The sequence below is a fragment of the Zalophus californianus genome, chromosome 4 (genome assembly GCF_009762305.2).
Source record: "Zalophus californianus isolate mZalCal1 chromosome 4, mZalCal1.pri.v2, whole genome shotgun sequence".
Classification (NCBI taxonomy): Eukaryota; Metazoa; Chordata; class Mammalia; order Carnivora; family Otariidae; genus Zalophus; species Zalophus californianus.
The window spans coordinates 144,453,416-144,479,105 of NC_045598.1; the positions used below are offsets into that span (position 1 = coordinate 144,453,416).

General features: G+C 34.9%; 1 protein-coding gene across 2 annotated transcripts in view; it reads right to left on the reverse strand.

Annotated features, from left to right (window-relative positions):
- The window catches only part of MMP16 (matrix metallopeptidase 16), a 279,717-nt gene that overhangs the window by 98,664 nt on the left and 155,363 nt on the right, over positions 1 to 25,690 (reverse strand). For both annotated transcript variants that reach the window (XM_027577350.2, XM_027577340.2), the window contains exon 4: positions 21,025 to 21,329. In XM_027577350.2, the coding sequence (XP_027433151.1) occupies positions 21,025 to 21,329 (305 nt within the window). The remainder of the gene's footprint in view (positions 1 to 21,024; positions 21,330 to 25,690) is intronic.

The window sequence follows — 25,690 nt, forward strand, 5'->3', positions numbered from 1 at the left end:
CCACTGACATATGTAGGCTTATTGTGATGACTTGTCCTAAAATATCTTAAGAGTGACAGCTATTTGATTTGTTATTCTCCAGTCTGTTCATTTCTGGAAAAATTATATGAATAGGACTTTCACCAATAAGCTTTTCCATAAAAAAAAGAGATAACAATAACTCTTTCCTATTTCCTTAATGAATCCACTATCTCAAAATCATTCCACTGATTCTTTATGCATTCTCTTCCTTTAAACTATTTGAAGACTTAGTTATTGATCTGTCTCTTACAAGTCCCTAATCAAAGTTTATTTCAGCCAAACCTAATTCCACTACATGCATTTATTCATTAAGCAAACACTTACCAAGTATTGGATTAAGCACACAGAACTGACTCTCAATTAGCTTAGTCTGATAGGGAGACTTATAAATAAACAGAAAAATACTAACAGCTAAAATCACAGAGATATCAATTCATTCAAAAACCATATGCTTAGCATCTAAAGTCTTGCTAGCATAGTGGTATCAGTGACCAATAAGATAAAGTCCCAGTCTCAGTCCAAAATTGTTAGATACGTTAACAAGTAAAGAAAGTCTTACAAGTGTTACAAGTGCTAAAAGTCTGCATAGACTAGTGTGTACGAAGAGACATGTAATAGTAGCATGTTCAGAAACAGCACTATTTTTAGTAGCCCCAAACTCGAATGACCCCACCGCATATCAACAACATGATAATTAATCTACGGTATTATTTATTCAGTAGCATACTACACAGTAATGAGAATGAATAATATACAAAACCATGGATTAATCTGTTTAAAAAGTGATCCACAGAATACAATATACAGTTTGATTTCCTTAACGTAGAGTTCAGAAACATGCAAATTAATCTTTGGTGATAGGAATCTGACAACAGTGACATTGGGGATTTAGTGACCAGGAAGTTGTCACAAGAGATGGATTATAGCAATATTCTATTTCTTGATCTGGGGATTGATTACATGTTTTCTTTAATTTGTGAAGATGAATTTTGCTGTACGTTTAGGATCTGTGAAATTTTATAATATGTATATTTTACAATAAAAAAGTTTACTAAAAAAAATTAATGTTACCAAACTGAGGGAGACATGGGAACCCACAAACTATGACAGTGCTCTCCACTTTACGCCCAAGTTCCAAGAATGCTTTATATCTCTACTACTTCACTTCCCCCTTATCTTTCAACTTAAATCCACCTTCCATCTCTCAGGAAATCCAGATCATTTCTTTCTGGACATCTACTTTTATTTAACATCTGCTTTCTTAAAACTCAGCTCTTTTCAACTTCCCACGAGGCTACTTTATGTTCTACTGTTTCAACTACTCCAAGGTACTCTTCATGATTTTTTCTCTTCCACCCTCTAAATATTAAACACGGATTTTATTTTATTTTAGTTTGTTTTCTTTCTGTACCCTTTCTATGGCTCCTTAGTCACTACCATGCTTAAACTACTTATACAATAAAGACTTGTAAGAGCATAATACTAAGCCACTTTTTCTTCTGAGTTCCTAACCCAAATTTCACTGCATCATAGCAATCTCATATAAGTATATTCAGAAGTTACCTTATCATGTCCCCCAGACCTGCTGCAGATTTAATATTCTCTTTTTTGTGTGTGTGTGTACACACCCACACAATAAAAATGCCTATTCATTGGGTCTGCATATACTCAGCTGAAAAAGTGACAAATAGTCTTCTAAAATGTCTGTATCAATTTTCACCTCCTCCGGGGGCACCTTATGAAGCTACAATTGTTTCATGTTCCCAGGAACAATTGCTATAGTCAATCTTTTCTATTAGCCGCTCTGCAGGATGACTGGTATCTCATTGTGGTTTTAATTTATATTTCCCAGAAGACTAATGATGTTGAGCAATTTTCATACAGTTAGTCACATATTCCTTATTGCAAAATACTTCTTCAAGCCTTCTGCCCATTTTATTATTGGGTTGCCTACTTATTTTTGATGTGGTGGTATTCTTTATACATATCAAGGGCTGTGAAGGGTGAGATTTTGCACTATTTGGAAGGTAAGAAGTTAGCCTGCCATGATTTCAGGCTGGAAGAAGACATGAGACCCCCGGGTCCAAGAAAGAGGACAGTACTACTTACAGCTAATCATGCATCATGAGCATCAGTGTATTTTCATTAGTTTCCCTTTACCCCAAGTCCTCTAAGAGTCACATGGATAGGTCTGGATGTATTTCTGCATATTCAATGTGATGTATTAAAGAAGAGAAACTCTGAGATTAGGGAGCCAATTTTTTTAAAAATAATGGGCACTAAATATGCCTACTCTTTGTTCTAGAGGAAGGTGTTATACTTATTACACTGAACCTTAAGTATGACAGCTCTTTGCTCCAGAGGAGTACATTGTCGGCATCTTTCCAGGCTGTCTGCTGTTATAGACACTGTAAAAAGATACCCCAGGAAAAAATGAGTAGTTAGTACTTGCAAGAAATTCAAGAATCTATAAAGATTCTATTCCAACAATATATTCTCCATATTGTTCCTTTACATATAGGTATTAGAAATATCTCCTCCAAATAACTTGTCTTTTCATACTCTTAATGATTTTTTTTAATGAAAAAATGGTCGTAATTACAATGAAGTCAATTTATGGCTTTTTAAATGTTTTGTTTAAAAAAATTCCTATACATACTTCTATATATACTTACTTCTATAGATACCTATACATACTTCTGAAGATATATTCCTATGATAGACTTATAAACTTAATAGTTCTACCTTTCACATTAAAATATATGGTGTGAAGTTAGCTGTCAGTGTTCAACTTTTTGCGTCCATATAGATATCGAGTCAAATTAGAAATATTTGTCAAAAAGGCTGTCTTTTCTTTATTATACTGCTATATAATGACAGTCATTAAACAATGGATTATACATGTGAGGATATATTCCTGGACTCTATATTGTTCCAGTAATAAAGTCCCCTTATCTATCCTTACGCCATTACAACACTCTGGTTATTATGGTAGCTTTACTAACAGTCTTGATCCCTGGTGGTAGAAATCCTCTGTTGGGAATTTTCCTACTTGAGGGCTATTCTTGGACCTTTGCACTACCATCTGCCTGAAATCCTTTAGGATTTATTCTACTGTGGATCTGTTACCAACAAGTTAATCTGGATTTTCTTTGAGTGGAAACTTACTTTGTGTTCATTTTTGAAAGATATTTTTGCAGAAACAGAGTTTTAGGTTAGCTGTTATCTTCTTTAAACATGTTATAGAAGATGTCATTCTTTTATCTTTTGACTTTCATGTTAATGCTGAGAAGTCAGAAGTCAGTGCTATTGTTTTTCTCCTAAGGAAATTTGCCTTCCTCCCCTTTTTGACCCTCTAACTGCTTTTAAAATTTTCTCCTGTGATTTTAGTAGTTTTATCATGATGTGTCTTTGAGTAATTTTCTTTGTGCTTAATCTTACTGGGATTCCAACAATTCTTCAATCTGTGGTGGGATATTTTTTATTTGTTTTGGAATCTTTCCTGCCATTTTCTCTTTAAATATTGCCTTTTTCTATTTTCTCCCTTTTCAGGATCTGAATTTCCACATGTTAAATCTTTTTCAGTGTGACATATTTGTATATCTCTGATTTGTTCTCTATTAAATTAGTCTTGATTTCTCTATGTTTCAGCTGGATATTGATCTATTATACATCATCTCTTCTACTATGCCCACTCTTCCATTAAATACATTTATTAAGTTCTTAATTTCAGTTATTTAGTTCAAGTGTTTCTTTTTGACCCTTCATAATGATTCCATTTAACTGCTGAAATCCTTCCCCATCTTCTAATCTATTTCTTAGATATATTCATCCCTGTTATTTTAAAGTCTAAGAATGATAATTCCAATATTTGGATCATGTATGCACACGTGCACGCACACATGTTTATCTCTGGGTCCAGTTCTTTGGGTTGCCTAGTAATATTATGAGTGCCAAGGATTGTGTATAAAAAATCAGAAGATTCTAGATGATGATATTTTCATCCACAGACTAGTCACCATATCCTCTGGTAGGTACCTAAAAATGAGGGCCTATCTCTTGAAATCTTTCAGACACTGAGTGAAGTCTGATTTATATTCCCTTTAAGATCCTGCTCCTGATGTGTATCTCTCTACATGTCCCAGCTGGAAGGTGTGATGTTTACCAGAGTCTCTCATCCTCAACAGGTCTTACCCTCTAATTTTTGTATCCTCACCACCATGAATCAACTAAAAGCTCTGCTTGGTGCTTTAGTGGTTTGCTTGTCTCTGAGTCTTTCATCCTGTGCAGTTTACAAATTTGGCAAAAGCCTGAAGGGTACAACCAAGTATTGAGGCTTACCTCTCAGTGTTTCCCTACTTTTAGGAATCTTGGTCCCTCAATCCTGGCTGCCTTCATGGCCTCAAACTCTAATTATTATTATTATTATTATTATTTTGTCTTTCCATCTTTATGAGATTCTTAAAAGTTCTTCTGGATTCTCTGCATCATAATAGCATCTCTACCTGAAGCCCCAACCAGAATCTGCAAAAAGCCTCAAAATTACCTAGTATATGGGTTCACCTTTCTTTCTTTGGCTCTTTTTTAAACCCCCATCAGGATCTTCACATCTCAAGTCCTGGATTTCCTGATGGCTCTTTGATATCTTTAAACACACACATGTGATTTTATCTTTTTTTTTTTTTAAATCTCAATGGGAACCTCCTTCTGCCATAAGCTCTGCCATTGGCTCTGCTGTATATGTTTTTAAGGTACACTCAACTACTCTTTTGACTTCGCCAGTGAGCAATAAAGACATTTTCAAATGCTTCTGATAATTTAAATTCTAAGCATACTTTTTTGGACATAAAAAAAATTTTCCCCCTAAATTATCTCTAAGCTATTTCGGCACCAAATACTAAGTTCTTCACTTATAGCTGATTGTTCACATTCTGACATTTTGTACATCTCATTTGAATTATTTTTCTACAGATAAATTCCTACACATTCTCATAATAAGCACATCTTCCAATTTTACGCCCAATCATATTTCTGTGAGTTCCCTTTTAGCTTTTCAGATTACCTCAGCATTTTTCTTGATTGTGTTTAGGGTTCTTAAAAAGTCAAATGCTTCTCAATGCATTCTCATCTTTAAGTAATTTGTGAAATCATGGGTTATAGAACTTATTCTCAGTACCCCATTATTAAGCATTCTCTTGTCAAATGTGTAGCTATTTCTACATATTCTACATCTTCCCTATAGGTTATTCTATTTAAACTCACAGTATTTCACACATGTGTATTACATAAACTTTCGTCTAAGACTCTAGTAAAATCCTTCTTTGCGAAAAAAAGGTTCATCTTTGTATATTTGGGCATATTTTCCATTCTTTGTCCACATAATTATTAACTTTCCTTCCAAAAAATATGGGAAAAGCAGGAAATATGGCCAGTTCTCTACCCTGTTCTTTATTTTCTGATGTAAGCAGAAGAATCAAAGTTATTAACACTATGTTGTTTTACATGTTCATTAATGAACAGAGGTAAAGACCATTGGAAAAACTGGCCATATTTCAATTAGTAATTTGTATTAATTTTCCCTACTTTTCCTGTATTTATTATCTACAAAATATTGCTGTGATTTTGTTTTGAATTTTCTGGGTAATTTCATAAATGTCCTTCTTTGCCTTGGTATAAAGTTGTGTTATTTATTTTGTGCTGTATCACTGATCTCCACAAAATGGAGTGCATTTAAACAACAATAATCATTCATTGTCTCTCATGGATTTTGTGGGCCAGAAATTTGTAAGAAGCTTGGCTGGGGAATTGTGCCCTGGTGTCTCTAATGAGGTTGCAATTACATGTATGCTGGATCTGTAGCCTCCTGAAAAGCTGGCTGACACAGGAGGATCCACTTCTGACGTGGCTCACTCACAGACCTCGCAAATTGGTGGTGGAGGTCCATCTCCACCTGGGTCTCTCCATATGACCTGGGTTTCTATGAAACATGGTGATTGGGCTCTACAGGCAAAAGTCTTGAGAAAGAATAAGGGGAAAGAGAAGAAGGGAGGGAGGGGTCTTACAAGCTCCAAGCAGAAGTTGTATCTTTTTTATGACCTAGACTTAGAAGTTACATAGTATCACTTCCACCACATTCTATTCATTAGAAGTGATTCCCTAAATGGCCCATGTTCATTGAGAGAAGAATTAAGCTCCATGTTTCAAAGGAACAAGTGTCAAAGAGTTTGTGGACATACTTTAAAAGCATCACAACAGCTACATGTGCCTTAAACTCAAACTATAATTTATCCAATTATGGAAACTGGAAAGATATAATTAATCTGGTTTCCCCTGTTGACATGAACGTAATTCTACTGAATTAGTTTTTTGTAAGATTCCAAATATATAACAAAATTCTTTATAGTGTTTTTATATATTTTGCAAAAGTCTTAATAACCTTACTGAGTGCATTTCATAACATTTTGATTAGAAAGCACTGCTACCTACAAGAACTCAGAAAAGCAATTATTTCACATCAAAAATTTAAAAAAAGAAAATGGATAAAGTACTGTCTGCTAAACCACATTCTATGCTTGAAGAAATGAAGAAATATATACTCTGCTATTACAATAGCAGGAGTTTTTAAACTCCAAAAAGACAAAAGGATGTACCATCTGAAAAATCATCAAAGTTAAAATATCAGTGAGATCAAATATTGACACTGGCCTCATCCAAGTTATCAATAAAATATCTGTGATGAAACAGAAAAAAAATGTAATACAACAAGAGGGAAATAACCTATGACTGTCAACCTGGTACACAAATAAAGGAAGGTTGTTCCCCATCAGCAAGCCAAATAGAGATAGTAGCCTCCTTATTCTTCCTCATGAAAGAAGGCAGTTTAGCTCTCTCCTACTTCCTGAAAATGAGCAAGTGGGAGAACATGAGATAAACAATCAATATCCTTTCTATTTAAAGACCTCTAACAAATTAATGAAAATAATTTAGCAGAATAGTCCAATAGGAATAAAGGTGAGAAATAGCTAGTGAACATTCACAAAACACATAAAACTGAATAACACATACAAATGTATATGCCAATCATTTAACAAATATGTGCCAATCAACTAACAAAGTGTGTAAATGGGTGAAATTAAACTTTTCTCTATTCAAATTGGTCAAAGTGAAAAAATTAGGTATTATTAGAGTTACATTCAGGTGGGTGGCTTTAGGTGCTTGAATTTGCATGCGGTAGAGTTATCCTATATGGACAAATGACCTGGATTCCCACCTATAAACTATTACGTTGGACGCACTACTTAACCCTTTGTATTTCACTTTCCCCATCTGTAATCTTGGGAGAAGAGCAGAATCTACATAATAGAGTTTCAGTGAGGACTAAATGAAAATTGATCTATGGTACCTAACAGTGCTTAACAGCTAGACCATACTAGTATCATTGTTTTTTATTATTATTTTTACCACTATACCATGGTTATTGTTTTACCACTATACTCATGTTCAACAGGACATGCTTATCCACTGCTGGTGGAAGTGTAAATTGGTTCTGCATTTTAAAAAATAACCTAATAACATATCAAGTTCTTTTAAAAAGTTTATGTTTCTTGGCCATATGTGACTCTATTCCTGAGAAATAACTAGGAAAAATAAATAAATAGCTAGTGTGTCAACAAAAATTTATGCAAAAATATGTTCATTATAACTAACAGGTAAAATTGGAAATAACCTAAATTTTTGTCCATTGGTATAACTGCCATAAATTATATTCACTTACGTGGCAGAATATTGGGCTATACTGAAGATGTTTTAGTGAGTTTAGGAAAACTATGGGCAAATAATGTGCAGTGAAAAATATAAATATTTTTAAATCATATACAATATAATAATTATATGTACAACTGTCCAGACTTATATCTCTATTTTATCTAGCAATCAATATATTAGGATATTAAATCTCTCAGACTTTGCAATGGTTGTCTTTGAGTGAAAGTGTTGAAGATGATTTTAATGATTTTCTTTCTAACTTCTGCATTTTATTAAATTTCACTCCAGGAATTCATACATATGATTAATCATATTATAAACTATATCACAGTTAACGAGTTATTAGAAATTATGGGTTCAATATTAAATCAAATATGCAGTCACCACTACAGCTATCAGGAAGAAAACTATTGTTTTAGCATTTATTTTGGTATTTATTATGTTCCAGGCATTGCAGTAGGTGTTTTGACAGGTTTAATGTGTTCAAATGGTGGTTATAACCTTGATAACCACCATCCTCTGCCTGTATTACAAATAGGGAAACAAGAGCTTGGTTAGTTTAAGAGATGCCTAAATATGGTAGAATTGATATCTCAATTGGTCTATTGTTAATAGCCATGATATAGGCACTGAGAAATACAGTTTATCTTTATCTGAAGGTTAATAATCATTTTGCTCTTTATTTGTAAGATATGGAGATATATAGCTATTTCAGAGTAGGTATATGCCTATATTGGTACTTTGAAGAAAAAAGGATTTGATGGAACCCATTAGGTCAAATCTACGAAGAGCAAAGCAGGAAGCTGACTGCATCATCTTAAATGAAAACTAAGTAAGTCAATGTCACAAGGTCATTTTGAGTAGAAAGTGTGGTTACTCCTAGATCAGTGCCATGAAAAATAAAGAAAAGGTTGAAGCTGCTTCAAAAAAAAAAAAAATGAAGAAAATTTCACTTTATTTTTGAACCTTATCATTTGATATCTACTTACACCAAAGTGCATGCATATTTTCTGAGTATAAACTCATGGGGTCCTGAACAGAGATGAAGAGAACATTCAGCTTGAGGGAAGGTGTGATGATACTGATATCCTTCCTCCTATAATTGCCCCAACCCTTCTGTCTTGACGATGAGACAGGTAGAATAGGAAAAGGCTGGGTAATTGCAGGAGAACAAAAGATGGGGAACTGAGTCTGACTACTGACAGAATGTTTGACAACTGAGTAAACGCTGTGATAGCCCTGTTTTCTCAGAGCCATAGGCATCCTGTTGCTGTTCCAGTCAACAGGCAGGCGTGTGCACAAATACCCTGTTAGCTTACAAATGATGGAGAATGACCCCTCCACCAGAGGTGCTAGAGGACCAATTGCACATTCAGAGTATATTTAGAGTATATGCCAAAAAAATTAGATCGTGCCTGTGCATAGTAACTTGCATAGAGCATGTGCAATGATATTTGAGTTCCTAGAAATCTCTGCCTATTTGTAGAATGATATTACATGTATATTCCACCCCTTGATTATAACTGCTCATAAAGATGAAAGCCCCCCCCCCCATCTACTCTTCCTAACTCAGATCCTCTGAGTGTGCCTGCACTCCCCCTCTGGAATGTGTACTTTTGCTTTGCAATAAAGGTTCTGCTGCTATACTTTACTCTGACTTGTACTTGAATTCTTTCTCCCAGTGAAGTCAAGAACCTGGCACCAGCTGGTGTGCTGGTTGAGGTCTCAGGGCCCCAAAACTCCCCCAGTCTCCGGTATCAAAGGGATAATATTTAGGAATGAATATTCTCAGGGCTGAACATAAATCAGGGTGAGTTAGGTTAGTTTGACTTAACTCATATGAGTTGATAATAAACAGAGGTAAAGGGAACTATTTCCCAAAGCTTCTTGATAGATTCTCTAATTTCCTTCTGGTGACTTGGGCCAACTGACTGCAGGCTGAAATGCAAAGAGTTCTACTTGAAGTCCTTCTATTACTTGACTAAAATGATTATTTTAAATATATTAAGCAAATGAAAATTTATGATCTATTTTGTCTGGAAATTTATTTTGTAAGATACCCTATCTCTAGTTTTGATTTCATTTATTCCATAAGAATTCACGGTTTTTTTTAAATAGTAAAGAAAATGTGCTATACTTAGATCAATGGAACAGAATAGAGAACCCAGAAATGGACCCTCAACTCTATGATCAACTAATCTTTGACAAGGCAGGAAAGAGTATCCAATGGAAAAAAGTCTCTTCAACAAATGGTGTTGGGAAAATTGGATAGTCACAGACAGAAGAATGAAACTGGACCACTTCCTTACACCATACACAAAGATAAACTCAAAATGGATCTAAGACCTAAATGTGAGACAAGAATCCATCAAAATCCTAGAGGAGAATACAGGCAGCAACCTCTCTGACCTTGGCCACAGCAACTTCTTGCTAGACACATCTCCAAAGGCAAGGGAAACAAAGGCAAAAATGAACTATGGGGACTTCATCAAGATAAACAGCTTTTGCACAGCAAAGGACACAGTCGATAAAACCAAAACACAACTGAAAGAATGAGAGAAGATATTTGCAAATGACATATCAGATAAAGGGCTAGCATCCAAAATCTATAAAGAACTTATCAAACTCAACACCCAAAGAATAAATAATCCAATCAAGAAATAGAAGACATGAACAGATATTTCTGCAAAGAAGACATACAAATAGCCAACAGACACATGAAAAAATGTTCCACATCACTCGGTATCAGGGAAATACAAATCAAAACCACAATGAGATACCACCTCACACCAGTCAGAATGGCTAAAATTAACAAGTCAGGAAAAGACAGATGTTGCCAGGGATGCGGAGAAAGGGGAAGCCTCCTACACTGTTGGTCGGAATGCAAACTGGTGCAGCCACTCTGGAAAACAGTATGGAGGTTCCTCAAAAAGTTGAAAATAGAGCTACTCTGATAACCAGAAGTTGCACAACTGGGTATTTACCCCAAAGATAAAAATGTAGTGATCCAAAGGGGCATCTGCACCCCAATGTTTACAGCAGTAGTGTCCACAATAGCCAAACTGTGGAAAGAGCTCAGATGTCCATCGACCGATGAATGGATAAAGGAGATGTGGTATATATATATACAGTGGCATACTACTCAGCCATCAAAAAATGAAATCTTGCCACTTGCAATGACGTGGACGGAACTAGACTATTTCGCTTAAGCTAAGCGAAATAAGTCAATCAGAGAAAGACAATTATCATATGATCTCACTCATGTGGAATTTAAGAAACAGAACAGAGGATCATAGGGGAAGAGAGGAAAAAAATCAAACAAGATGAAATCAGGGAGACAAACCATAAGAGACTCTTAATCATAGGAAACAAACTGAAGGTTGCTAGAGGGGAGGAGAGGGGGCGATGGGGTAACTGGGTGATAGACATTAAGGATGGCACACGATGTAATAAGCAGTGGGTGTTATATAAGACTAATGAATCACTGACCTCTACCTCTGAAACCAATAATATACTATATGTTAATTAACTGAATTTAAATTTTAAAAAATGTGCTATATATTTTGTGGACCAAAAAGTTACATCTAAAGGAGCTACTGATTAGGCCAAGGTGTGGCAGGCTGATTAGATAAAGGCAGGGTCTTTTTCTTTTTCTCAATTTTTTTTTTTTTTTAAGAGAGATGGGGACGGAGGGATGGAGGGAGAAGGAAAGAGAATCTTCAGTAGGCTCCACATCCAGCGCAAAGCCTGACCCGACAGGGGGATGGGTATCACCACCTTGAGATCATGACCTGAGTGGAAATTGAGTCCTGTGCTTAACCTACTGAGCCACCCAGGCACCCCAAGGGCAGGGGTCTTGAGGACTGAGTAGGACTTTATGTTGGAGGGAGTGGTGAACATAAAATGTATCCATTTTTCCCCAGAGGCAGAAATTCAGTAAGAAACAATGAATAAATGTCAAAGAAGAGGTAGAAAGGAAAAGTGTGAATATAATTATATAAACTGATTTCAATATGAGATGCATGGTTATCTGTTAAGTCAAGGGAATTAGGTTGGAAGTTTAAAGGTTTAAACGTTACAGCTAATTTAATTTTTCTGCATCACCTTGCAAAGAAATAAGCTGCAAAAGAGAAGTGAACATTTCCTCTGCATGTTTCTACTAGGTAGAAAAACATTAATACCACTCATCTAGCTAAAATTTTTGTTGATAAAATCACTCTCAAAAAGGACTCTAATGAAAAGTTTCATTAGGTAAAAAACTTTTAAACTGGGGTTACTTGCCACTTGTTTAATATGTAATTGTAAAAATGTGTTTAATATAGCATAAAAATGTATTTTCTTGTTAGTATTTCCTACTTCAGCACTGTCCTGGATGAGTAAATCTACTAGAACTAAATGAGTATCAGTTTTCTTGCTCTCATATTCTACCCAATATGCATCCTTTAATAATAAAATTAAAAGGATCAGGTGGTTCTAAAAAAGTAAATATTGGCAAGTGGAGGAAAGTTCTAAAAAAGCACCAATTTTGCTCTAAGAAAATAGTCTGAATGTACCATACACACATACACATACACACACTTTGGAGACTTCTGCTATAAAATAGAAGAAAAAATGATAAAGTTTGGTCTAGTAAGTTAAGATAAAATCAGAGAAAGGGAATTTAGACTGGCTATTTTGTATATATTCTAGATTAATATAATCAGGAATAATCTTAGAGTGAAGTCCCATTTCCTATGTGTAAAAATAAGCTGCAGTAAATAGGAAATAAGTTATTATTCTGAAAATTCTTATATAATAATATGCTACTTAAGATGACTTTTCTAATTCTGAAATTGAATACCTCAGTGTTTAACCAGAAACAAATATTTACTTTTATGCAGGAGCAAATTTAAAATTAAATGTAGTCAAAACATAATTTGAGATTCTGATCAGAATATTTTTTTAAAAAACTGTAAATAATGACTTTAATAAAGTCATTGAACTAGAATTGCCACAGAGAAGTAATCAAAGACTCTTGCTTTTGGGTAGGGTAGAGTCATCAGAATTTTTACATTTGTAAAAGTCAAACTTTACAGTTAAAAATTAAATTGTTCCTGATATATAATTATATGTTCTTATTTTAACAAAATCTACTATTGCTGTGATGTGTTTTCAAACAGTATCCCATTTTTATTTTAATTTTTTTTATTATCCCATTTTTAATATTCTGTAATTCTCTAGTACATGTTTTGAATTAAATGATGGTATAGGAGATAGTATTGAAAAGAGGCTGCACAATTTCAATAGAGAAACTAACCCTGAACAGATGCACCCTCAACTCCTCCTATTTTCCTCCTTCTGAGGTAGTTTATATTCTGCAACCTGCGTAAAATTTCCTAAATCATCGGTATGTTCATTTTATTCCCTTGCTCAAAAGAGTTTAGTGGATTCTAATGGGCCATAAGAGAAATCGATCTCATTAACATGTCACTAAATAATTTCAACAAATTAGATAAAACCAAACTTCCTAGTTTTAGCTATTACTGCTATTCACTTTTAATTATCCTGTCATCTAGACCTGTGTTTCTCATGTGAGGATGATTTTGCCCCAAGTGGACAGTTGACAAAAAAGAGACATTTTTGATTGGAAGAAATATTTGGGTTCCTACTGGCATTTATGAGCAGTGGCCAGAGATGATGCCATTAATGTATACGGAACTCCTCCCCACAATTTTTGAAATCTGTCTACTTTGAAAGAGATAAACAGTGTCATGGTTAATGGAATATTTATATTTACTTGTAGGATGGATTTATTTATGGATCTGATTTTGTAAATTTTGCAATGAATGCAATGACTTTGAATTGCATAGTACTCTCTTATTTTAGAATACGATGTTTTTGCTATTATGTGTTTGTATATTTCTTTTGCTTAAATTTCCCACTCTTCCCTCCTTTGGGAGAATCTATAAGTCTTAAGCGGGAGCTATCTACCAGGTCTTCTTTATCTATCCTTGAATTTCACAACATTTTATCTTATCATGCTTTTCTGAAAATGCTTACCAAGATTTTCCTTCCATATGACAGACTCAGTTTTTACAGTAATAATAGGTTTCTTTTGCTGTTCCATAGAGAGCCTTTATGGGTATTCAGAGTTGTTTTCAATATTGTTGTTTTGATTCACTTGATAAAATATTTTCAGTGATAGGCTTTTCTCCTGAGTCTTCAAGTAGATTCTCCCTTTCCCTGGTTCTTTAGTATCATTTTAAGGCTCTCATTTTGTTGTTACCAACTAGATAACCTTTGGCTAGTTACCAAACTTTTCTGTGCCTCAATTTTCTTGCAAAATGGAAGTAATTCCACTATCTACTTTATAAGTTTGTGGTGAGGAGTAAATGAGTTAAGGACATACAATGAATTTAAAACAGTATCTGAGACATACTAAAAGCTCAATTAAATTTGGCTCTATGAAACTTTGAATGAGATTGATGATAAACCAGCAGAGAGGGATCTTTTTTTTTTCCTTGAGAGAGAGAACAAGTGCAGGATGAGGGGGGAGGAGCAGACGGGGCGGTGGGGGGGGAAGAGAGAGAGAGAGAGAGAGAGAGAGAGAGAGAGAGAGACTCCCATGCAAGCTCCATGCCCATCGTGGAGCCCAACACAGGGCTCAATCTCACAACCCTGAGATCATGACCTGAGCTTAAATCAAGAATTGGAAGCTCAACCAACTGAGCCACCCAGGCGCCCCAGCAGAGAGGTTTTTAACTACTTCTTGATTTCCCTGTTTTTTTAGGTTCTTGATTTCACATGATCTTAGGTCAGTCTCCACTTCTCAGTACACATGCATCTATTATAGCCTTGCCTAAGACACGTGCAACGTTCCTTGAAGCCCACAGTGGTCTTGTTCTCTGATGCATTAAATCAATGACAAACTACAATTTCCACTGTGGATTGCACCAAGAGCTATTTCTGCTGCTGCCTTGATATGCAATCAATACACTGGGGAGGAGGTGAATTGTGGCAACATTTGATTTCAAATGAAGAAGCGAGTTATAAATTAAATGTGGGAATAATTACTGGATAGTTTTGTTGTGCTTAAACTGTAAGGAAATTATTAAGGTGGTACTATGCCAGGTTTTGTAATGGTATGGTTGTAATTCTACAAAAAAATAATGGTGCAAAACTAAGGTAAAAGTTAACTACAAATCTTAATTTAGACAATAAAACACTAAAATTATTAATTTTAATAATTGTATTTTCTCAAAAACTTAAAGGCATTAATTTTTTATATTGGTAAACTAATGGCTAAATTCAAAATTTCTACTCTATTTTGCCTTGTTGATGACCACCTAAATGTAAGGATAAATAACATATATGAAGATAAATTACAAAGCAAATTCTACAAATCTATATAAGGAGAGGAATAACAGAAACTAAATAATGGTCAATATTTATTGGTCAATAAGGCAAATTATGATTAAGCAGCTAATTCACAGATGCAGAGTGTATCTAATGTCAAACTAGTATTATTTTTACCTCCTAACATATTGGTGTGCAGACACTGGCTAGTTGCTCATCAAACCAATCACCTTTCTCCAGCCTTTTCCAAGATTAGGTGTGGCCATGGAATTGAATTCTAATTCATGGAACTTGTCAGGAATGTTACTTGCCACTTCCAGGTCTGGCACATAACACCACTCCGTGAGCAAATCTATCTCAGGTCTCCCAGCTACTGTCTGGATGGTAATGACCAAGGCAATTCTGGAAATCATGTGTTGATGATGGCTGAGGCTCGATTTTTCTGGGTCTTAGATCAAGTGAGTGGACAGTCCTCTGCCCCACCATATGAGCAAGAAATAAAATTCTATCGTGGTAAGCCACTCAAATCTCTGGTCTTACCTGTTTCACTTACTAAGAGTTCTATACTATATGTATTTTAATGTTCATGATCCATCTACATACTTCATTAAAACTGATATAATGAAATGTTTTGAGTATATGACACCAATTCATCTGCTTTTCTCCAACTGCACACAAGGATCTAGTAAGTAAGTAGATACCGCACAGTAATCGTGTGAAGCAATGTAATTGAGAGGTTTTGAAAAACTCAAGACCATTAGAGTCACCACTGCACTGAAATAAAATAAACTCAGTGAAATTAAGTTTATTCCAGGAAAGAAGTCATGTTTTTAAAAACACACAAAAATATCCCTATTATAGTTTTGGAAAGCCAAGTTAATTTGAGAGAGAGAGCGTCCAAGTTTTGGTAAAACATGGTAAGGTAAGAACTGTGTGGTAGAAAGCTAATATTTTTAGATTTTAAAATCTCAGTAAGTACTCTGTTTTTAAAGATAGATTAATGTCCTTGACTGCTTAGTCATATCAAGTGATTCCCTTATCTTTAAAAAAGCACAGGAAAGGGGCGCCTGGGTGGCTCAGTCATTCAGCGTCTGCCTTTGGCTCAGGTCATGATCCCAGGGTCCTGGGATCGAGCCCCACATCGGGTTCCCTGTTCAGCGGGAAGCCTGCTTCTCCCTCTCCCATTCCCCCTGCTTGTGTTCCCTCTCTTGCTCTTTCTCTCTGTCAAATAAATAAGTAAAATCTTAAAAAAAAAAAAAAAAAGCACAGGAAAGATTGATCTGGACAATATTCCCACACACTATAGCACTTCCAGGCCTCTTGTTAAATACCTATTTGGCATCCAAATTCTCCTGTCCTCAAAGATGAAAGTCAAGATCCCGTAAGCAATGGAAAAATATTATAAAGCAGTTACGGTTGCAAAATGAGCAGAAAAAGTTGGGAGATGGCAGACAGCTGGTTAAGGCCTAAGTTTACTTCTTGGCACCAATGCACCTCTAGTGTGCCAATGACAAAGTATCTCCTCCAGAAAGTTAACTCTCCCCAGTCGACACAAATCAAGTCCATTGACTCGGGCATCACATCATGAAGATTTTTAACTTCACCTAGGTTTATTCAAAGAATGAGTGGGCTTACATGTAGAATTTGGCTGCTTCACATTTAATGGTTATATTAGCCAGGATTCTCAGAAAAACAGAACCAATAGGATATATACAGATATTTAGGAGGAGATTTATTATAGGAATTAGCTCAAAAGGTTATGGAGGCTGAGAAGTCTCACGATCTGCCATCTGCAAGCTGGAGAACCTGGAAAACCAAAGGTATAATTCAGTCAGAGACTGATAGCCCAAAAACCAATTCTGGTCTCCAAGGGCAGGAAAAGATGTGTCTCAGCTCAAGAAAAGAGTCTTTTTTTTTTTTTTTTTTTCTATTTTGGCCCTCAATGGATTGGATGATGCCTGCCCACATTGGGGAGGGAGGATCTTCTTTACTCAGTCTTCTGAATCAAATGCTAATCTCCTCCAGAAACAACCTCACAGACACATCCAGAAATCATGTTTATTTGCTATATGTGTACCCTTTAGCCCAGTCAAATTGACATGTAAAACTAACCATCACAATGATGTAATAGATTTAAGGGTTTTGATATCTTAATACAATTTTTATCATCATTTCTCCCTCCCTAGTTTTTAGGCAGACTGCCACAACAGCCTTGAGCACCTCCTGATCATCTTCTTATTGCAGGCAGTGATTTTTCTGATAATAAACAGAGCCAATGCAATGTATTCTTCCTGTTAATAGAATTGCAACTCTATGGTATAGTAAGACTTGCTTCTAGATATTTTTCTGTTGTAGTTTTATATAACATTTTAATAGGTAACCTTTTTGCTTAGAGATTATCGATTTGAAATCTTATTACTGCAGTACACACTTGTCTAATTAGAATCTTTGTGGTAAGTTTGTGTTTACACTGATAGTGCCATTTAAACTTTATACCATAGCCAAGGAAACAATATGATAATGATGCTCAAAATTAATCTTAACATTTTGCTAGAGTTAAATTTTCCAACTCACTTTAGGCAATGTATACTTTTCAAAAAAAACATATCACAGTAACATTTTCTATTTAGAATTACTATGCATATGTTTTGCTTATCCATTCCATGAAAAAAAAAACTCTTAGAAAAAAGTAGCATTATTTTTATTAGGTGGGGGAGTGTGTGTGTGTGTGTGTGTGTGTGTGTGTGTGTGTGTGTGTGTGTGTGATGTATTTATTTATTTATTTTAATATGATTATTGTGTAGTTTACTTAATGGGTTTTACTTTGAGTTTTTGAAAGGTATCATGACTATAAGCAAATTGATAGGAAAGTGGGTAACAATGAATTAAAGGTTACTGGCAGCCCAAGACACTGTTTATCTCTTTTGAGGCAGACAGAATTCAAATTGCCTTCATTAGCTGAGCAATATGCTGTGGAAAATGAGCTGGGTACTTATCAAGAGGCTCTTTTCATTTGCATTTTTCCTAAATTATCAAGCTGCTCTGTTTTCTAGGTGCTTAAGAGCTGTGAATAGGAAAGAAAGAAAATTTTTCAGTTAAGTAAGCTTGGGGGCATTTGAGGACTAGAGTAAAAAAAGAAGTTTATCAATGAAGATGTCAGAATTGTTCCTTATATGTATGTGATACAAAAAGGTAATCTTACAGACAGGATGTAGGATGTACAAATGCATTAATTCTCCCCACAAGCACCAGTAACACAGCAAAGCTAGAGGCTGTTCTTTTGATAAATGATCAATACTTCAGTATGACACCACCTTAGCTGTCCTGCTGTTGCTAGTTAAAAGTCTGAATTTCAATTAAGCAGTAAATCTTTATGGTATTACATCTTGAACAGACAGTAACTTCTCCCTAATCCCCTACAATTCTGAAACACTATGATTTTGTAGTCATTTTCCTTAAGCTCACTCAAAAGAAAAAAATATGTTTATTTGATCAGTAAAGAAATATTTTCTTCCAAATGAAACACTAATTATCAAATAATTTGTTTTGTTTAACAGTATGCCTATGTACAAAAATTATTATACTTCTACAGTATAAATTGTATTAATACATAACCTGAGTCAAAAGTCCATTGGCATGATTGTATATCTTTAGCTCATATGTTCTATTTCAATTCTATCTCACATATAAATTCCTTGGAAAACCTCTTAAGTTGTGCAAAACACAGAAGCATTCATAAAGAGCAATCATACTTAAATCAGTGTAAACATTCTCATTTCCTCTGTCAACTCAGATGTCCCTATAGATTTTTTCTTAAAGTTTTTTGTTTATTTTCAAAAAGTATTTCTTGATACCTAAAAAATGCAGTTAATAGAGGATAAAAAACATGTGCAGCTTTCTTAAGGATTTCAATATTTTAAGAGAAAATATAGGCCATTTGATAGGCACCATCACCCAAATTAACACAACTTCAAAGATCCAGAATTACAGTAGCCTTAACAATCAGATCTATTATTAGAATAAAATATAATTTTGGAATTATAATTACTAGAATAAAAAATAATTTTCTCTGTTTAGAATTCCAGAAGAAGTCTTTTCCCAGAAACAAATGCAGTTTTGCCTCCATCAGCAAAATTCTACCTTTATAAGTGCTATTCTTCTCAATCATTTAGAATGCAAACATTTATATTAACAATTGACTTGAAGATGTCTGAACTACTTCATTAGAATGCCTGTGTAATTTTGATAAAAATAAGATGGGGTGCCTGGGTAGCTCATCGCTTGAGCATCCGACTCTTGATCTCAGGTCAGGTCTTGATCTCAAGGTCATGAGTTTGAGCCCCATGTTGGGTGTGGAGCCCACTTAATAAAAAAAAAAAATTAAAATAAGATAAACACATTTAATTTTAAATGACTTATGTATCAAACCAGTGTGGGCCTACTATCATGTTGCAGATATTTTATTATTGGATGCTCAGGCATACAGTAGGTTAAACATTCCTGAATAGAAAGCATGTCTACTTGCAATGTCCCAGCCCTGCAATACAACATACAGAGTGAAAATAAGCATACGGCATGGTAGAGGCTTCTTGAGCTAATGATCAGTTAGCCAGGAATTGAATGCAGCCTGCTCAACTTCAAAGTTTTTGGCTTTCATTACACTACTATATAGTGAAATCTCTCAACATACTTCCATTTGTCTCCAAATCAGTTCTTAAAAATGAAGTCATAAATTCATAGTCAATATGCCTATTAATAATAATGCAAAAGGCTATTTTATTGAATACTAGATGTTTTATTTTCTTTTGGAAAACAGGAACAGGTATTTATTATATTTTCTTTCTTTGAAAATTGATGTTATTTTAAATTTAACTCAACTTATTTCATTCTACCCATAATATGTTTGAACCCTGTGCATTCTCAAAATGCAAGGCTATTACACTAATCCCGCTAACTAAACTTTCTGATGAACTAACAAAGCTTAATTTGATGACTGGGTTTAACTCATCAAGGAGGAATTAAGAGTTTTATTAGCTGATTAGCTGTCACTAAAACAATGCATGCTGTATTTTCAACAAAATTCTACTATGGTGAGGAAGAAAAATATTTAAGTCTTGATTACAAGAATTTAAAAAAGTGGATGCTTAGGAATCTTCTAACTCTAGGATCCTATAATTATGTGAACACTTTTTAAACATAAAATTGAAGTATGGATTGTAATCTAGGAAGAAACACATGCTTCTTATACGAAGTAACTATTCTTTTAGTTATCAAGTTATTTTAAATTTATTTTTGCATATCAGAATAAAGATTAAAAATCTGACAGATTTGTTGGAACAGATTTGCAGAAAGTGGTTTTTTGATAAAATTAAAGATATAATATAAAAAAATAAATTATGTAGTCGTATCATATTGGGAGACCAAGAAAAGGGAAATAAGGATGAAAGGAGCAAAATTTTACAAACTAGAAAGGTGATAATAGAAAAGAACAGGAAAGATGGCAGAAGCTACACTACAAATGTCAATCAGGTTAAGTTTTAAGTGGAAACACTGCAATATAGTGTAGAAAAATAGAAGAATTTCCTTAAGCATGTTCCACGACTTAAAATACTATGAAGTCTTTTAAGTGACATTTTATAGAAAACAAAATTCACTCTATTTACAGAACACAGTGTAAAGTTCTAATCTCTAGGCAACAGACCACACAAAAAACTAGTAATGTCTACTGACCCATAGAAATTCTTGTTCTAAAATGTTATCAAAAAGCTTCATATCATGTTTTATCATTTTAAAAACAAATTTAGAATCAACACCTTAAAAGTTTCTAAATTACTAAATCACTTGGGCATTCCAAAAATAAAAATAAAACTATTTGCAATGTAAAAAGCTATGCAATGCACTTACCATCATGATTAGGATTTCCTAGTGTCCATGGCTCATCTGAGTCAAAATGAGTATCTCCCCCAATTCCTGGTCCAGGGAAGTAGGCATGTGCCAAAAACCCTCCCTCTCCATCAAAGGGAGAACTATCTCCATGAAAACCAGATGCGAAAATGATGGTTATATCCACATCGCGTTTGCCATTTTCCAATTCACTGTAAGGAACTTCTTCAAATGTCAGAGGAGTTACATTCTGCCACACATCAAAGGCACGGCGAATAGCTTTGCGGGTTTCAGGGTCTCCTACTTTAGGAGTTACGTTCTTTATACTGAAATTTAGAGAAGAGAATAATAAGTATGTCTTTTTAATATACAATCTGACTTATTACAGATTGACTTTTTACAGATTTTGTTCTATTCAGTTGAGTAAAATACTGGAAAAACAGCCTTATATTAAATAGGAACGAAATTAATCAATGCCTCATATCTTTATAGCTAGGTTTCATTACACTGGGGTCATTTAATTCTCAGCAGTATAGTATTCATCTGGCAAGGCTATAAACAGAAGTTCTCTGCAGAATGGGTTAACAGTAGGGTAACTGGATCAATCAGTCACTTTGCCTCCTGAACAACAGAAAGGCAGCTTTGCCAAATGATCAAACAGGTGCAAGAGTCTCGAGCTGAAATGAAAAATTCAGTTTCTTTCTTGTTATCATTACTTTTAGGGGCACATCATTGTGTGCACACATGTTACTTCCAAACAATGTCGTTGTGTTATTCTTTATCTATGAACACCAATTCAGCAGACACAAAGTTATTTCTTAGTTTTTTAAAGAAAAGGTTAATTAATTATAGTTTCTTATGATATACTTAATTCTTTCTTGTTATAAAAAGCAATGTGAGTGAATGGCTTTTTGTATTAAAACAAAAATTTAAAATTATATGAAATTAAAGAGTGACTTGGACATTATTTATTTAGTTTACTTTTCTTGAGGCTAATATCAAATGGCCACTTCGACCAACAATCTTACGTCCATGAATCCATACATTTATACTAAAAAAATCTTAATACATAAAAGAAGGAATATTTATTGCAATGCAGTAATAAAAGAGAAATGGAAGCTAAACAATTTAAAATGATGGAGTAGTAAAGTTATGGTGTCTCTATTACATGTCAATATAAATAGGACTCAAAATTATTTTTTGCCATTTTAGGCTATTTAGCAGCATAGAAAAAATTTCAGATATACTTTCCAGTGGAAAAATAATATGCAAATTATATTTTTAGCCCACTTGTAGCTATGTCTCAATAATTACAAATATTAGGCAGGTATCATACCGAAATAATAATAATGGTGTTAACTGAGCATTTACTATGAGCCAGGCAAGCATTTTACAGTAGAAAACTTAAGAGAAAATTTAGAGTGGTAGAGCTGGTTTTTCAGCTTAAACATTCTGACTCAAGAATCCATTGTCTAAGCTAGACCACACATCTAAAACAAGGTTTTCACTATTTTCTAATACATATATACATTATTTGATGGTAAATTATCATTCATTGTATATAAAGAAAATGAAGAAGCAAACCAGGTGGAAATGGAGTTGGGGCAGGGAGTGTTCCAGGGAAGGAGAAATGACCAGTGAAAGGCCTTGAAGTTGGAGACATGCTTAGTGAGCTCCAAGAATGGTGAGATGGCCACAGCTGGATATGAGGCCAGAAAGGTAGCATAAAATCAAAGATTTTGGCCACTGTAAAGAGTTTGGCTTTTGTTCTAAGTGCGAGGGGCGGAACTGGAGCATAATGAGCTAAGTGATATTGGACTTACACTTTTTAAACAAATGACTGTGCATTATGTGGAAAATAGACTAAGTGAAGCAAGAGTTGAAGCAGGCAGACCCACTGGGAACTCTTGCAAAACTTTAGGTGAGAGATGACGGTGGGGGCCAGGGCACTACCAGCAGAGATATGGAGAAGTAGATGAATTCTGGATAAATTTTGAGGATACACCTGCCAAGATGTACTGATGGTTGGACTAAGGCTGTGAGAGAAAAGGAGGTGCCAAGGAAGACACCATATTTTCTGAGCTGAGCCAAAGGATGGACAGAGTAAAATAATTCAAGCCTGTTCAAGGAGAACGTTATACAGTACTTTGTTATTGTTGTTTTACTTGTTTAATTTCATGTCCTTTCAGCGTGATGCTCTGAACTCTATTTTGAGAAAGGGTAAATTTCTATATTGAGACATCCGGTGATGCTTCTGTCTGGCTTGTTAATCTCTAAATTTCCTGTCTGATGGCTGAAGAGCATTCAGATTAATGTTGTAACTTTGAATTTCATCTAAATTAATTTTCCTAGGAGTCTTCTATTTTACTCCCACCCTACAGGAAGACCCTCATTTGTAGGGAAGTATTTTTATGACACATTATTTGAAAGAACGTACTACATAAGGGCTACTGCTCTAGGTGCATAAGAGATAGAGCTGTGAATAAGACTCTGCTCTTGTAAAACTTATATATTTTAGTGATAAGAGATACACACACAAAAACCCAACAACATCAAAAAGATAATTACAGATGGCAACAAGTGAAGGGTGAGGAGGTAAGGTGAGTAGATGATAAATGGGATTTCAATGACAAAAGGAGCCACACATGCTTAGCTAGCACGAGTTTCTAGCCAGAAGGAACAGTGAGGAGCTCACACACATTTGGCCAGTTCAAAGAATGGGAGTGCTCAGGGAAATGGTGTAAAATGAACACTCAGGACAGTGGTTTGAGATTAAAGAGAACAGGCAGGAAGCAAGTTATACTCTGTGAAAGGAAACCACTAGGGAGTTTTAAGCAGAGAAGTATTTTGGTATTATTCTACAAAGATCTTTACTTACAAAGATCACTGTTTCTGATGAAAAATGAATAAGAAGACAAGCATGGAAGCAAAGGAACATTTTGGAAGCCCAAGCAAGAGAAGACAGAGACATGTCCCAGAGTGGTAGTCATGGAGATATGAAGAATTAGACCATTTCATTATATATTCTGAGGGTATTGTTAATGGGAATTGGTGTTGTATTCAATGTGTAATGAAGAATTTATTTTGTTTTGAAATAAAAGATAATCATACAAAAGAAAAAATCATTAGTATGATATGTATATAAGTATATAATGGTTCTGAGAAAAATGAAGCAACATAATGAAGAATAATAAATGTGGGGGCGCCTGGGTGGCTCAGTTGGTTAAGCGTCAGACTCTTGATTTCGGCTCAGGTCATGCTCTCAGGGTCGTGCGATCAAGCCCCATGTCCAGCTCCATGCTCAGCACAGAGTCTGCTTGTCCCTCTCCTTCAGCTCCTCCCTCTGCTCCCCCCCTGCCCCCTGCTCTCATTTTCTCTCTCAAATAAATAAAATCTTAAAAAAAATGTAGAGTATCATTTGGATTTGTAAATACATCACCGTGTTTTTCAAAGCCAAGCTCGATTAACTTCCAAAATATACTTAACCACAACATTTGTAATGTCATTAGTAAATACAAGACACATAATGGGTGCCTGGGTGGCGCAGTCGGTTAAACTTCCAACCCTTTTCAGCTCAGGTCATAGTCTCAGGGTCCTGATCTCAGGGTCATGAGATCAAGCCCCACCTGGGGCTCCTCACCCAGTACAGAGTCTGCTTAAGACTTTCTCTTCATCTCTTTCTGCTCCTCCCCACCGTGCTCTCTCACGTGCCCTCTCTCTCTCTCTCTCTCTCTCAAATAAACAAATAAATCTTTAAAAGACACACAAGTGTACTTCCAAGTTAGTGTTCTGAATGAAGTACAAAGACATTTAGGAATTTTTATGCCATTAAGATGTATTTTGTATTTACTAATAATTGAAATAATAAGGGCAACGGAGATATGTGATATAAAGAATAATAGGACTGTTAGTAGTTCTAATACATGATGCACAAAGTTATTAATATATATATTTGCAAAACAAAAAATGCTATAAAATGAATAAAATGAAGGTTATGTTTCAAAAACTTAACAGAACTAATTTAATTTTAAAATGTTTTGGGGCGCCTGGGTGGCTCAGTCAGTGAAGCGTCTGCCTTCAGCTCAGGTCATGATCCCAGGGTCCTGGCATCGAGCCCCACATCGGGCTCCCTGCTCGGCAGGAACCCTGCTTCTCCCTCTCCCACTCCCCCTGCTTGTGCTCCCTCTCTCCCTGTGTCTCTCTCTGTCAAACAGATAAATAAAATCTTTAAAAAAAATGTTTTTACTTTGCTTTTCTGTAGACAGAGTACTTAGAGTGAGCATACTTTTCATTCTAATAAGACAATTTATTTCATTTTTTGAAGACTTTATCAGGTTTTTCCATTATGCCATTTCACTGATTCTTTTAAACCTCCATGTTGCTAAATTTTGAAACTTTTACCTAAAAAAATTAATAAATGTTACCATTAATTCATTAATGACCATGCCTTACACAACCCTACATAATAAAGCTGATCAAGTGGAAAATTTTTTTTTTACCTCTTTATTCATTGGAACAATTGGTAGTGAGGTATGTCAATTGACTTACAAGATAACTGTGTAAAGTCAGGATTCCCTAGCTTTAACTGCACTGAATCCATACCAATTCATTTAATAACAATTCCACATATTAATCATGGAGTATTTCCTCTTTAACTTTTTCAGAGAGTAATAAATCTTTTCCAAAG